Source organism: Heptranchias perlo, chromosome 5 (assembly GCF_035084215.1).
Source record: "Heptranchias perlo isolate sHepPer1 chromosome 5, sHepPer1.hap1, whole genome shotgun sequence".
Lineage (NCBI taxonomy): Eukaryota > Metazoa > Chordata > Chondrichthyes > Hexanchiformes > Hexanchidae > Heptranchias > Heptranchias perlo.
This window is the reverse complement of record NC_090329.1, coordinates 109,361,512-109,376,776: the sequence shown is the minus strand read 5'-3', so window position 1 is coordinate 109,376,776 and position 15,265 is coordinate 109,361,512. Positions and strand designations below refer to the sequence as shown.

Genomic DNA, 15,265 nt, shown 5'->3' with positions numbered 1-15,265 from the left:
CTTGTAAATTTCCAGCTGCAGATCAATATACAACTCTCCTCACCCTCAGCAGTTAACCTGTAACTGATTTCCTTCCTATGTACTTTTGACACTTTGTAGCGTGATGGCTGACATACGATGGACACTCTCATATCTCTATAGATAAATACATTGGTGCGTGCAAAAAACCTAGTGATTTAAAAATGTATCACAAACACATCCAGAAGGAAAGTGTCTGCTTCGGGTAACTTAAGGTGTGAAATTTTCTTACCCCATTGCAAATTCATCAAGATTGGTCTTTCCCATAAGCACAGCACCTTGGTCCAGTAACCTCTGCACTACTGTGGCATTAAAAGGTGGAACGTAGCCTGGAACCAACAGAATAATCTCATTAGAAACACAGAGTTCCGTGCCAAATTTAGAATTGCGAGAGAGTGGAAGCTGCTGAGCCAAATCCTTTGTCGGGATAGAATCGTTTTCAGAATGACAGCTTTTCCTTTTGTCTAAAACCCCTGTTTAGTGTGTGGATCTGGCGTCTGTTCAGCTCTTGGGCAAGTTCTGCAACTGAAATTTACACCCATCCTACTGAAACTTTAAATCAAATCTTTAAAATGTGTGGGGAACGAATATAATATAGCTACTTCAATTAGTGGAATCATTTCATTGGAGCGCCTAAAACAGGAGATGTCAGATTGAGTGGCCTTACCGTGAATCAAACTGGAGAACACAATGCTGTTGAATCAGTTCTATTTAAGCTTAAACCTTTTGTCTTGAGGGACAGTATAGGCTTTCAACTTTTCACAGTCTATCCTACCATAAAATGTGATGCTTAAGTTGGACTTTCCTTAGATTATCTGCAAATATGAGGGTGTAATTTATGGAACTGTGCAGACTATCATTTGCTAGTAACTAGATTTTATGGTCAAATCTTTTTCTGAATTGTATAGTGTGTTCATAAGGTCCACCAAAATGGCTCATATTCTGACTTCATAAGTTTAATGACTAGGACAATGATTCTGAGATATGAAAAGAATTACTGGCATTGGTTGGATTCAGTTTATTACAGAATGCTGTACACATTGTATAATACATTCCAAAATGCCCCCAAATTGTTAGCTATCTGCATGTAACAATTATATATCAACTTAACTGAGTATGGTGCATTACAGAAAATGTTAATAGTTTGGCTGAAAAAAATCTCTTCATTGATGTTTAAAAAAAGGGATAAAATTACAGATTTTTTCCCCAGTGGGTAACTGCACAGTCTGGTGAGCCATGAAGAACTGGATCTGTCAGGTCTGTACTGAGTTAGTTGATCTCAGCTGGGATGAAGGCGGGGTACTGCTATTGACCTTTGCGTCCCAAGCTTGAGGGGATAAAAGGGCATGAGGGGAGGAATGGCCAGAGTTCCGACTCGTGATCACTATCCAGCGAGCCCTACTGGAAATGCTGTATGGGTGGGTGTGGGCAAGGGCGAGGACAAAGCTCAGCTGTGATGCTTCCCTTCCCTCCCTCCACTCTTGGTGGTCTGCAAACACTCACCGTTCAAGCTCATAGCTGAACGATGGCAGCTTAAACAACGTGCCGGAAGGCTGCCAGCAGTTGAGGAATTGCATCCAATCACGAGAAGGGGCAAGCAGAGGCAAAAGGAAAGAAAACACAGATTTTTTGGGGGGCAGGATGCAGACCCCCCCTTATTTTTCAGAATATTTTCAACCCTCCCTCGTGGGTCTGTCTAACTCACTTGCCACTGAGAAGCCTGTGTTCTGTTGATGCCATTCTTGAATTAGTTACCAGGACACAGAAGCAGGCCTGATAATGACTCTTCCCCCACTAGAGATGCACCTAACTTTTGCTCGGTACAACCCATTGACAAACTCATGTCCCAGCACTTAATGGGTACCATTTATTAGAGCTCCAAGATGCTGCACTCCCTGAAAATATGGAATTAGAAAGAATGGAATAGTCCAGAAGATGCATCTAAAAAATTACACTTGTGAACAACCTCATTAATAGATACATGCCAACAACTGGAGGTCCATAAGCTACTACGAACTTATTATCTCTCCAAAAACAACAGGCATGCTTTCTATTTGCCATCAGCAACAAATTTCATTTCTGTTTGCAAGAAGCACATACAGAAAAATGTCGCAAATCAATTTGGAAAGCAGTAGAAAAGTGGATAGTTGGGAATAGGAGGATGAAAAGTGGGTTTTTAGGAGGATTCTAAAAACAAGGAGGAAGGTGGCGGTTGAAGATAGTGGAGTAGAAGTTCCGCAGAGCGTGGGCATGGTGGTCAACACAGCATCAAGTGATGAGAGTGGAGAGTGGGTAGAAAAAGTAAACTGATTGGAGGAGCCAAGGGAGTACACTGGAACGTACAGCTAGAGATTGCCAAGAGAGAGTTGGGCAAAGCCACAGAAGGATCTGTAGATGAGGACAAGGATCCTGAAGTTAATTTGCTGGATCACATAGAACCGATAGAGCTTGGCAAGGATGGGAATGATGGTGTTACAAGTTTCGGGTCTGCTATAGATATTCTCTTGGGTATAGTGGCCAGAGCATCTCATGTTCAGGAGCGTGCCCGTACTGCCCAGTATCTAATTATATGAAAGCTTAACCCAGGGGTGTTAACAATACGACATCCTTGTGATCTGAACTGAATATTCTATCTTTCACATGTGCCCTTACATATGCTTCTCCAATCTTTCTAAAGGTGAGCTGAGAAACACTCAGTGACACAAGGCCAGGTACAAATCGTTACGCTGCTTTATTTTACAAACAGCAAATGAACGTACAAATTCCACTTGCTTCACTCAATCTCACTTCCCTCCTTGAAAAATCGGGAGAAAAATAACAATCCATGCAACCTGTCCCTTTTCTGAGCTGACTTACTTGTTTTTTTTCTCGTTACCTTTCTTTCTAGACAATTTCCAATTGCAAAATCTGACTTACTACATTTTAACATTCAGCTCCAGGCTATGTTTCTTGATTAAAAACCTGACTCTTGACGATGGGTTTTTCCCTTCTACTTGTTAATTCTGGCACCTGGAAGCAATGGGACGGTGTTTCTGCATGGATTCGTTAGCAAGCCTGGCAACTGAACCGACTACCTCTGCCCCAAAAGTTCTCTCAGCAGACACCACATTCTACTCCTCCATGAATAAAATCGTCCTCACCAAAGTGGGTGTGAATATTTGATGGGACACTTTGGGCCAAGATAACAAACTGCTCAAACAGAAGCAAAACACTGCAGATGCTGGAAATCTGAAATAAAAACAGGAAATGCTGGAAACACTCAGTGGGTCAGGCAGCACTGTTCCCATTTTCTCGGACAGCGGGAGCTGGTAATAGTTCTGCTGTAACCATTTATATCTCCCCTGGACTCATCTTTTGTTTCTTTATTAACCCATTACCACCCCCTTTTGCCCTGCACCATCATCCCCTTTGTAATTTAATCACTCCTGCCCTCCACCCTATCACAGACCTTCCCCTTTGTTCTGTCCTTCACCCTTTTCGCTGGCTCTGTACTTGCTTATAAACTGTTAAATCTCTAACTTCTTCCAGTTCTGATGAACGGTCATCGACCTGAAACATTAACTCTTTTTCTCTCTCCACATATGCTACTCGATCTGCTGATTGTTTCCAGCATTTTCTGTTTTTAATAACAAATTGCTTAATGTCCTTCGTTATCTTGGAGACCTTTTGAATGCCTGACCCATTAACACCTCAAGCTCCCCTCCCTGTGGCTTCTTAAAGCTGTGTGAAGTCACTGTGTTTTATTAAAACACAACACTTCAACATAACTCATTCCCAAATCCATTCTGCAAAATAATGGTCAAGAAATCCTGTAATGTTACAGAAAGAAATGAGGGACTTTGTGTGGGTGAAAATGTAAGCTACAGCATTCTGAATGAGATGCAATTTGTAGAGAGCAGACATCAGTCAGAAGAACATTTAAGAAATCAAACCTTGATTGCACAGCATTACATAGAACGTACAGCACAGAAAGAGGCCATTCGGCCCAACAGGTCCATACCAGTGTTTATGCTCCACACGAGCCTTCTCCCTCCCTACCCTATCAGCAAATCCTTCTATTCCTTTCTCCCTCACGTGTTTATCTAGTTTCCCCTTAAATGCATCTATGTTAGTCACCTCCGCTACTCCCTGTGGTAGCAAATTCCACATTCTAATCACTCTCTGGGTAAGGAAGTTTCTCTTGAATTTCCGATTGGATTTATTAGTTACAGTCTTATATTTATGGCCCCTAATTCTGATCTCCCCCACAAGTGGAAACATCTTCTCTACGCCTACCTTATCAAACCCTTCCATAATCTTAAAGACCTCTGTCAGGTTATACCTCAGTCTTCTTTTTTCCTAGAGAAAAGAGCCCCAGCCTGTTCAATCTTTCCTGATAAGTATAGCCCCTCAGTTCTGATATCATCCTAGTAAATCTTATTTGCACCTTCTCCAGTTTTTATAATTATTTTTTATTCGTTCACGGGATGTGGGTGTCGCTGGCAAGGCCAGCATTTATTGCCCATCCCTAATTGACCTGGAGAAGGTGGTAGTGAGCCACCTTCTTGAACCTCTGCAGTCCGTGTGGTGAAGTTTCTCTCACAATGCTGTTAGGTAGGGAGTTCTAGGTTTTGACCCAGCAACGATGAAGGAACGGCGATACATTGCCAAGTCGGGATGGTGTGTGACTTGGAGGGGAATGTGCAGATGGTGTTGTTCCAATGAGCCTGCTGCCCACGTCCTTCCAGATGGTAGAGATCGCGGGTTTGGGAGGTGCTGTCAAAGAAGCCTTGGCGAGTTGCTGCAGTGCATCCTGTGGATGGTACACACTGCAGCCACGGTGTGGCGGTGGTTGATGGGGTGCCAATCAAGCGGGCTGCTTTGTCCTGGATGGTGTCGAGCTTCTTGAGTGTTGTTGGAGCTGCACTCATCCAAGCAAGTGGAGAGTATTCCATCACACTCCTGACTTGTGCCTTGTAGATGGTGGAAAGGCTTTGGCGAGTCAGGTGATGAGTCACTTGCTGCAGAGTACCCAGCCTCTGACCTGCTCTTGTAACCACAGTATTTATGTGGCTGGTCCAGTTAAGTTTCTGGTCAATGGTGACCCCCAGGATGTTGATGGTGGGGGATTCGGCGATGGTAATGCCGTTGAATGTTAAGGGGAGATGGTTAGGCTCTCTCTTGTTGGAGATGGTCATTGCCTGGCACTTGTTTGGCATGAATGTTACTTGCCACTTATCAGCCCAAGCCTGGATGTTGTCCAGGTCTTGTTGCATGCAGGCTCGAACTGCTTCATTATTTGAGGGGTTGTGAATGGAACTGAACACTGTGCAATCATCAGCGAACATCCCCATTTCTGACCTTATGATGGAGGGAAGGTCATTGATGAAGCAGCTGAAGATGGTTGGGCCGGGGACACTGGCCTGAGGAACTCCTGCAGCAATGTCCTGGGGCTGAGATGATTGGCCTTCAACAACCACTACCATCTTCCTTTGTGCTAGGTATGACTCCAGCCACTGGAGAGTTTTCCTCCTGATTCCCATTGACTTCAATTTTACTAGGGCTCCTTGATGCCACACTCGGTCAAATGCTGCCTTGATGTCAAGGGCAGTCACTCTCAACTCACCTCTGGAATTCAGCTCTTTTGTCCATGTTTGGACCAAGGCTGTAATGAGGTCTGGAGCCGAGTGGTCCTGGCGGAACCCAAACTGAGCATTGGTGAGCAGGTCATTGATGAGTAAGTGCCGCTTGATAGCACTGTCGACGACTCGTTCCATCACTTTGCTGATGATTGTGAGGAGACTGCTCTTCTACACTCCTCATTGAACCAGGGTTGATCCCCTGGCTTGTTGGTAATGGTAAAGTGAGGAATATGCCAGGCCATGAGGTTACAGATTGTGCTGGAATACAATTGCTACTGCTGATGGCCCACAGCGCCTCATGGATGCCCAGTTTTGAACTGCTAGGTCTGTTCTGAATCTATCCCATTTAGTATGGTGATAGTGCCACACAACACGTTGGATGGTGTCCACTGTGTGAAGATGGGACTTCGTCTCCACAAGGACTGTGCAGTGGAGAGCAGAACTGTTCACAGTACTCCAAGTGTGGTCTAACCAAGATTCTTGACAAGGAATTTAGTAACCCTCAAAGCACAGATCTCGAATAGAATATTTTCAACCAACAGAATGCGTGGAAGAGATTGAAATTAATGCAGAAATATTAAAATAGATTGACTGATGTTATAATTTCCATTACCCATTTATTTCACTTAGTTTGCTTTAAAATGTTGATTTTAAAAAGTGTCTTTACCTTTTAGCATATTTGATGCACATGTGGTCTCAATACCAGCTGTGCTGAAGTTATCCTTAACAGCAATTGGAACTCCATCTAAGGGACCTAGAGGTTCTCCTGTATAAATATGAAGCAAAAATCTTAATGTAGTGAAATACTGCTTATCATGTCATGTCATAACTTGTATTTTAATGGAATAAATTACAAAACAATTTGAATTTAACATAATAGTTATAGCAGAGTAGCTGCCATGCACCTCCTTGCAAAATAGCAGAGGCAAAGGCCTGGAAGCACGTTGCTGTTTGCCAGATTGGCTATAGAATCTTGGGTGAGCATCAAAACAAATTTATTTTTACATTGGTTGGGAAAGGAGGATAGTTTAAAAAAAAGTTTAATCCTATTAATATTCCCAAATTAGAGTTTTCTCAATTTGCCACAAATAATCCGTATTGAACATAAGTGCAGATAAAAAAGTGTCAGCTTGGCTTAGCTGGTAGCACTCTCGCCTCGGAGTCAGAAGACTGGAACACTATGGTTTCAAGCCCCACTCCAGGATGAAATCTATGCTGATACTTCAAAGCAGTATTGAGGGAGTGCTGCATTGTCAGGCGTGGCGTCTTTCTGACGAGTCATTAAACCGACGCCCCGTCTGCCTGTTGAGAAGGACATGAAAGATCCATGGCTTTATTTGAACAGGAGTGGGAGTTCTCCTGATGTTCTGGCCAACATTCTTCTCTCAACCAACAGCACCAAAAACAGATTATCTGGTCATTTATCTCATTGCTGTTTGTAAGACGGCTGCATTTGCCTACAAAACAACAATGATTATGCTTCAAAAGTAATTAATTGGGACGTCCAATGGTCATAAAAGATGCAACATAAATGAAAGTTCTTTCTTTCTAACCTTTCTGCACTTCATTCATGCTTACTTTAGGCCCATGAGTGCAAAAATAGCATTGCCTCAATGGATAGTTAAAATCTTAGTATCTAGTAAATAAATTGATAGGGAAAAAAGGGCCCAACTACTAGAGTGAGTATTTTAAATAAAACAAACAGAAACTGTCTGCCTTGACAGCTGCCATTATGGAAGGAAAACAAAAAAGTAATGTTACTCCAATCCAAAAATGAACAAGTTTGAAGCAAAAGTTTGTTATGGAATTTGAGCAAAAAAATTATAATACATTTAGAAAGGTAAAATGTCGTACAGTTTAATTTAAAAGAAACATTCCTGCAATCAAGTTTTTATAAACTTTAGCAACAGATAGTGATAAAGTTGCATGTCACCTCTTTTTAACCTTTTCTCTGCTTCTCCAGCCTGTTTCATGGCATGCTCCTCAGTGACAGTAATATAGGCATTTAGGAGTTTTGTGTTCCTGATTAAAGACAGACATTTCTGGCACAGCTCGGTAGGGCTGATTCGACCTTCTCTTAAAGCTTGGGAAACCTATAATTTTAACAAAGGTGCATAAGTCATTAGGCTGCGAAGAGTACCGATGACCTCACACAGAAGTATCTGAAGGATAAGAAAAGGCATCCAACACATCGATTCCTTTCTATCTAATGGGCTGGTGCTGCAGGCAATTTCTACCGAGCACTTGTCCAAGTCCCCAGCACTCCATGTAATCTATCACCATTAAATCCCAGACTCTAGCTTACTGCATCCTCCTGCTACAGAAACCTGTCAGCTCTCTTTTTGACAGAACTGAACTAATCACCGACAGGTTGAAGACCTTAAACAAGCAGTCCCTCCACAAATAAATTCTTGATCAGCTCGTGTTTCCTTATTCTTGAGGTCATGCCTTCTTGTTCTAAGTTGCTAACTGTGTTCAGTTTATTAGATTACAAGGAGTAGTAAATTTTAAAGACCAATATATTGTACATTTATAAAGTTAACACACCCTCTATACACAGGATGTTAGTTTTTATATTTCTTTTTTAAAAAAATAGCAAATCAGTCTTCAGTCCAGCGGTATTTCCCTGCATTTGGATCTGATAGTGAGCTCACCGTGCCTGTTGTACTCGTGCTTCATCAGCCCCACTATCTACAAAATGTAGGCCTGGCAGTATACAGCAGCAGGACTGCTACTTCATTTCAAGAAAGTTTTGCCATCACTGAAATCCTTGGTCGTGCTTCTGTCCGCTCTATTATGTACTACATGTAAAATCAGAAATCCATTTGGATCATAAATCTAGAAGCTCAGTCCAGCCAATAAGCTCTACCTCCATTAAAGACTTTAGCTTAGACTCTTTTTATATGGGAATCAGAAGTACAATTTCAAAATTTTCAGATGACACCAAATTGGGGGGGAGGGGGGGTATAGTTAATACTGAGGAGGACTGCGACAAAATACAGGAAGACATTAATAAACTTGCAGAATGGGCATGTAATTGGCTAATGAATTTCAATATAGATAAATGTGAGGTATTACATTTTGGTAGGAAGAATAAGGGGGCCACATACTCCTTGGATAATAAGAGTCTAAATGGGGTAGAAGAGCAGAGGAATCTGAGGGTACAGATACACAAATCACTAAAAGTAGCAATGCAGGTTAATAAGGCCATAAAAAAAGCAAACCAAACACTGGGGTTCATTTCTAGGGGGATAGAATTGAAAAGCAGAGAAGTTATGTTAAACTTGAATAGAACCTTGGTTAGATCAAGCTTGGAGTACTGTACACAGTTCTGGTCTCCATATTATAAAAAGGACATAAAGGCACTGGAGAGAGTGCAAAAAAGATTCACAAGGATGATACCACAACTGAGAGGATATCCTTATCAGGAAAGATTGAGCAGGCTGTGGCTTTTTTCTCCAGAAAAGAGAACTGAGGGGTAATCTGATAGAGGTCTTCAAAATTATGAAAGGGTTTGATAGGGTAGATGTAGGAAAGATGTTTCCACTTGCAGGGGAGACCAGAACTATGGGCCATAAATATAAGATAGTCACTAATAAATCCAATAGGGAATTCAAGTGAAACTTCCTTACCCAGAGAGTGGTTAGAATGTGGAACTCACTACCACAAATAGTTGAGGCCACTAGCATAGATGCATTTAGGGGGAAGCTCGATAAACACGAGGGAGCAAGGAATAGAGGATATGCTGATTCGGTTAGATGAAGTTGGGAGGGAGGAGGCTCGTGTGGAGCATAAACACCTGTTGGGTTGAATGGCCTGTTTCTGTGCTGTACATTCTATGGACGAGGATTCCTAGTTTTCAGATAAAACCAATAGACGTCCTCACTTAATTGATTTTTTAAAAATTGGAATTTATTCACTAACATCAAAAGATGACTTTTAATATCAAAAAATGACTGGGACCAAGACGGAATTGGTAGTAAGGGTGCGGAGTTCGTGGTGGGGGCTGAAGACGATGGCTTTGGTCTTTCCAAGGAAATACGGCTCATACGAGACTGGATGTTGGACAAGCAATCTGACAACACAAGGGCAGTGGAGGGGTCGTGGCAGGATAGTGCTAGGAGTCTGTCAGTATACATGTGGAAGCTTACCCAATATCTCCAAGGGGCATCATATAGATGAAAAAGGTGGCTGTAACTAGTGGGGTGCCGCAGGGATCGGTGCTTGGGCCTCAGCTATTTACAACCTATATTAATGACTTGGATGAAAGGACAGAGTGTAATGTATCCAAGTTTGCTGACGATGCAAAGCTCGGTGGGAAAGTAAGCTTTGAGGAGGTCACAAAGAGTCTGCAAAGGGACATAGACAGATTCAGTGAGTGGCAAGGTGGAAGATGGAATACTATGTGGGGAAACGTGAGGTTATTCACTTTGGTAGGAAGAACAGAAAAACAGAATATTTTTTAAATGGTGAGAAACTATTAAATGTTGGCATTCAGAGGGATTAGGGTGTTGTTGTACATAAAACATAGAAAGTTAACATGCAGGTACAGCAAGCAATTAGGAAGGCAAATGGCATGTTGGCCTTTATTGCAAGGGGGTTGGAGTACAAGAGTAAGGAAGTCTTGCTGCAATTATACAGGGCTATGGTGAGACCATGCCTGGAGTACTGTGTACAGTTTTGGTCTCCTTATCTAAGGAAGGATATACTTGCCTTAGAGGTGGTGCAAAGGTTCACTAGATTGATTCCTGAGATGAGAGGGTTGTCCTATGAGGAGAGATTGAGTAGAATGGGCCTATACTCTCTGGAGTTTAGAAGAATGAGAGGTAATCTCATTGAAACATATAAGATTCTGAGAGGGCTTGACAAGGTGAGAGCTGTTTCCCTTGACTAGAGTGTCTAGAACTTGGAGACACAGTCTAAGGATAAGAGGTCAGCCATTTAGGACTGAGATGAGGAGAAATTTCTTCACTCAGAGGGTTATGAATCTTTGGAATTCTCCAAGGGCTGTGGATGCTCAGTCGCTGAGTATATTCAAGACTGAGATTGATAGATTTTTGGACTCTAAGGGAATCAAGGGATATGAGGATAGGATGGGAAAGTGGAGTTGAGGTCAAAGATCAGCCGTGATCTTACTGAATGGTGGAACAGGCTCGAGGGGCCGTATGGCCTTCTCCTGCTCCTATTTCTTATGTAAGAGAGGGCCAAGGAGAGATACTTGGGGGACTTCAGAGATAATGTTGCAAACATAGAAAAAGGAGCCATTGCTGGAGGTGCTCTGGTTATGATCAGATAGGTAAGAATGGAACAGAGGGCAACCCCGCTGAGCTAGACAACGGAGAAGAGGCGTTGGATGAGGATGGCGTGGTCGACCATGTCAAAGAATATAGAGAGGTCAAGAAGGACGAGGAGGGATAGTGCACCATGTCACAGTCACAGGGGGATGTCATTTGTGACTTTGATAAGGGCTGTTGCAGTACTGAGGGATTCAAACATGGCGTTAAGAGAAAGAATGACACAGATTTGGGAAGCAACAACACATTCAAGGACTTTGGGGAAGGGGAGGCTGGAGATGGGACAGTAGTTTACAAGTACAGAGGGGTCAAGGATAGGTTTTTTGAGGAGGGGGGTGATGACGGTGTTTTGAATGGGGAAACAGTACCTGAGGAGAGGGCAGCATTTATAATGTCAGCTAGCATGGGGGCCAGGAAGGGAAGTTGGGTGGTCAGTAGCTTAGTGGGAATAGGGTCAAGAAAGCAGGAGGTGGGTCTCATGGATAAGATGAGCTTGGAGAGGGCACGAGGGGAATAGGAGAGTAACTAGAGAAAGATGAGAGTTTAGGGCTAGGGTAGGAGGAGCCTTTGAAAAGGTTGGGTGGGCACAGGGAATAGGTGGATGCAGCAGAAGCAGCTGAACGGTCACATTTGTTGTTGGAGGTGAGGATGGAGAAGTCAGGGGTGATGGGTATAAGTGTGGAAGTTGGTAGTGGAGAAAAGAAGCTGGGAGTTATTTTTGCCCTCCAAGATAATCCTGGAGTAGTGAGCAGTTTTGGCAGATGACAGCGAGGCCCAATTGTGCTTGATGTGGTCTAGCCAGATCTCGTGATGGATGGCGAAACCAGCTGTGCACCAGATACATTGAAGTCTGTGCCCCTTGGACTTGAGGCAGCAAAGATTGGAGCCATAGCGGGAAAGGGGAAGAATTTATTGGGGGCCAGGGCATCAAAGGTGAAGAAGGAGTGGTTGAGCAGATCGACAGCTGCAGAAGTATCATGATGAATGGAGGGCCAAAGGCTAGATGGTAACCAATAATCATTTAAAAAACTATTCCATTGCTCAGCTGGTAAAGGTAGTATTTAAGCTATACAAAAAAGGGCCAGGTTTGACCTCTAGCCCCCCAGTCTGTACACAGGCAGTTGATCTCAGCCAAAGTGCCGTAGTGGTGCTACAATTGGCCTCAACGCTTCTGTAATTGGGAGGAGAAAATTGGCCTGGGTTCCAACTCCTGATTATCCTGCAACCTCCGCTAGAAATGTACATGTGTATGTAAATGTCAGATTTAGAATCTGCCTTAACTGTGATATCCTCCCACAGTTAAATAGCCTATCAACATTCTCCATCTAGGCTTACACATGAAGAATGGCCATTTGGTAGGAGAAATGATCGTGACCGCGGAGCTGTACCCAGCAAGGAGTCTATGCATTTAAAAGTAGGAAAGGGAAATGTTGGTGGAAATTTAAAAAAAACTATTCTATAGTTAAAAAAATGTTTACAAATAATCTATGAAGTTTAGCATGTCTGAGTTTTCTACAAGCTATGATTCTGCAAGCCCTCAGGTTTCAATTCTTTAAAAATGAATCTGGGTCAAAACCAATTTGACCAATTTCAGATTATCTTCCATCCCAATTACGTCAGTTTGAACATCGCTGTGTCACAATTCAAACAGCTGCTCTCCGCCCAAATGTTGCCTAGTTGGGTGATGCCAAGTTAGCTGTCGGCACCAGAATGGTAATGTCTGATACACATTAGATGGCACCAGTCAAAATTGTCCCCATGATTATATTGACCAGTCTGTGACACCAGCATCTGTATTCTGCACAACATATTTGGCAACATTTTCACAATGATCTGACATATCTAGTCCAAAGAAACACTGTTTTATCCCACACATTTAATAGAATTAATAAATGTCCTGTTTTCAAGTACGTTGTGATAATGATATTATTTCACATAAATAGTGATGTCTTGAGGAGTGTACATATTAGAGAGGGAGGTGCTGGAAGTCTTAACGCGCATCAAGGTAGATAAATCTCCGGGACCTGATGAAATGTATCCCAGGACGTTATGGGAGGTTAGGGAGGAAATTGCGGGTCCCCTAGCAGAGATATCTGAATCATCGACAGCTACAGGTGAGGTGCCTGAAGATTGGAGGGTAGCAAATGTTGTGCCTTTGTTTAAGAAGGGTGGCAGGGAAAAGCCTGGGAACTACAGACCGGTGAGCCTGACATCTGTAGTGGGTAAGTTGTTAGAGGGTATTCTGAGGGACAGGATCTACAGGCATTTGGAGAGGCAGGGACTGATTAGGAACAGTCAGCATGGTTTTGTGAGAGGAAAATCATGTCTCACAAATTTGATTGAGTTTTTTGAAGGGGTAACCAAGAAGATAGATGAGGGCTGTGCAGTGGATGTGGTCTACATGGACTTTAGCAAAGCCTTTGACAAGGTACCGCATGGCAGGTTGTTACATAAGGTTAGATCTCACGGGATCCAAGGTGAGGTAGCCAATTGGATACAAAATTGGATTGACGGCAGAAGACAGAGGGTGGTTGTAGAGGGTTGTGTTTCAAACTGGAGGCCTGTGTCCAGCGGTGTACCTCAGGGATCGGTGCTGGGTCCGCTGTTGTTTGTTATTTATATTAATGATTTGGATGAGAATTTAGGAGGCATGGTTAGTAAGTTTGCAGATGACACCAAGATTGGTGGCATTGTGGACAGTGAAGAAGGTTATCTAGGATTGCAACGGGATCTTGATAAATTGGGCCAGTGGGCCGATGAATGGCAGATGGAGTTTAATTTAGATAAATGTGAGGTGATGCATTTTGGTAGATCGAATCGGGCCAGGACCTACTCCGTTAATGTTAGGGCGTTGGGGAGAGTTATAGAACAAAGATCTAGGAGTACAGGTTCATAGCTCCTTGAAAGTGGAGTCACAGGTGGATAGGGTGGTGAAGAAGGCATTCAGCATGCTTAGTTTCATTGGTCAGAACATTGAATACAGGAGTTGGGATGTCTTGTTGAAGTTGTACAAGACATTAGTTAGGCCACACTTGGAATACTGTGTACAGTTCTGGTCACCCTATTAGCGAAAGGATATTATTAAACTAGAAAGAGTGCAGAAAAGATTTACTAGGATGCTACCGGGACTTGATGGTTTGACTTATAGGGAGAGGTTAGATAGACTGACACCTTTTTCCCCTGGAGAGTAGGAGGTTTAGGGGTGATCTTATAGAAGTCTATAAAATAATGAGGGGCATAGATAAGGTCGATAGTCAAAATCTTTTCCCAAAGGTAGGGGAGTCTATAACGAGGGGGCATAGATTTAAGGTGAGAGGGGAGAGATACAAAAGCGTCCAGAGGGGCAATTTTTTCACTCAAAGGGTGGTGAGTGTCTGGAACGAGCTGCCAGAGGCAGTAGTGGAGGCGGGTACAATTTTGTCTTTTAAAAAGCATTTGGACAGTTACATGGGTAAGATGGGTATAGAGGGATATGGGCCAAGTGCAGGCAATTGGGACTAGCTTAGTGGTATAAACTGGGCGACATGGACATGTTGGGCCGAAGGGCCTGTTTCCATGTTGTAACTTCTATGATTCTATGATTTTGAAGGATCTGCCTGTTGACCTTCATCAAAGTGTCCCACCAGTTAAAAAAAAAGGGGGAGGGAGGGAGTTGTTTGTTTGACTCGGGCCTCTTTTGCATCCATCTCCTTTTCACCCCATCGTTGACTTTGCCTTCAGAAGTCTGGGTCCTACTCTCTGCAATTTCATCTCCCTCTCTCCTCCTTTAAAAGCTATTGCTTCAGCTGAGCTTTTGGTCACCCTTCCTAGTCTCACCTTCCTGGCCCAGCACCTCACACTGGGGGGTTTGTTGCTCTTTCCTGACTTGCTGCCGCCTCCTACCCGACACATTCTCCAAACCCAGATATTAATCGGGACCAGCAGTTTACCTCACCGAGCGGGTTGGATGCCGCCGATGACTAAATTGAAAATCAGGTCAAGACCCCCTCGTGTTTCGGTGACTCGAGCGGCTGTTTTTAACCGTCCCCGTTTATTTCACTGATGAACGAACAGGAATTCGGCAAAAAAAAATATATATATTTTTTTAAAAATGCAATCCATTGAATCCCGTCCCCACTTACTTCTCTGAGGGTCCGGCCCCACATTTTACACGTTTCCCGCCGCTTTATTTTTTAAAAAAAAATATCTAAACTGACTCCAGCCGCAGTTCGCTCTTCAACAAACCGTCCACCGTGGGCGCCGCCATGTTGTTTCTCCGCAGTCACCAGTCAACAACGAGCCTGCTGATTGGGCGCTGTCATCCGGGGAGGCGGCGGTGATTGGGCGCGCGCT

At 43.3% G+C, this 15,265-nt stretch overlaps 1 protein-coding gene across 1 annotated transcript in view; it reads right to left on the bottom strand.

Annotated features, from left to right (window-relative positions):
* qrsl1 (glutaminyl-tRNA amidotransferase subunit QRSL1) overlaps positions 1–15,188 on the bottom strand; it is a 46,037-nt gene extending 30,849 nt beyond the window's left edge. Inside the window, exons 1-4 of the mRNA XM_067984966.1 lie at positions 15,055–15,188; positions 7,573–7,732; positions 6,307–6,405; positions 251–347 (exon numbers count right to left, since the gene is read on the bottom strand). Coding sequence (XP_067841067.1) covers positions 251–347; positions 6,307–6,405; positions 7,573–7,732; positions 15,055–15,078 — 380 coding nt within the window. The 5' untranslated portion in view covers positions 15,079–15,188. The remainder of the gene's footprint in view (positions 1–250; positions 348–6,306; positions 6,406–7,572; positions 7,733–15,054) is intronic.
* Positions 15,189–15,265: the final 77 nt, after the last annotated feature.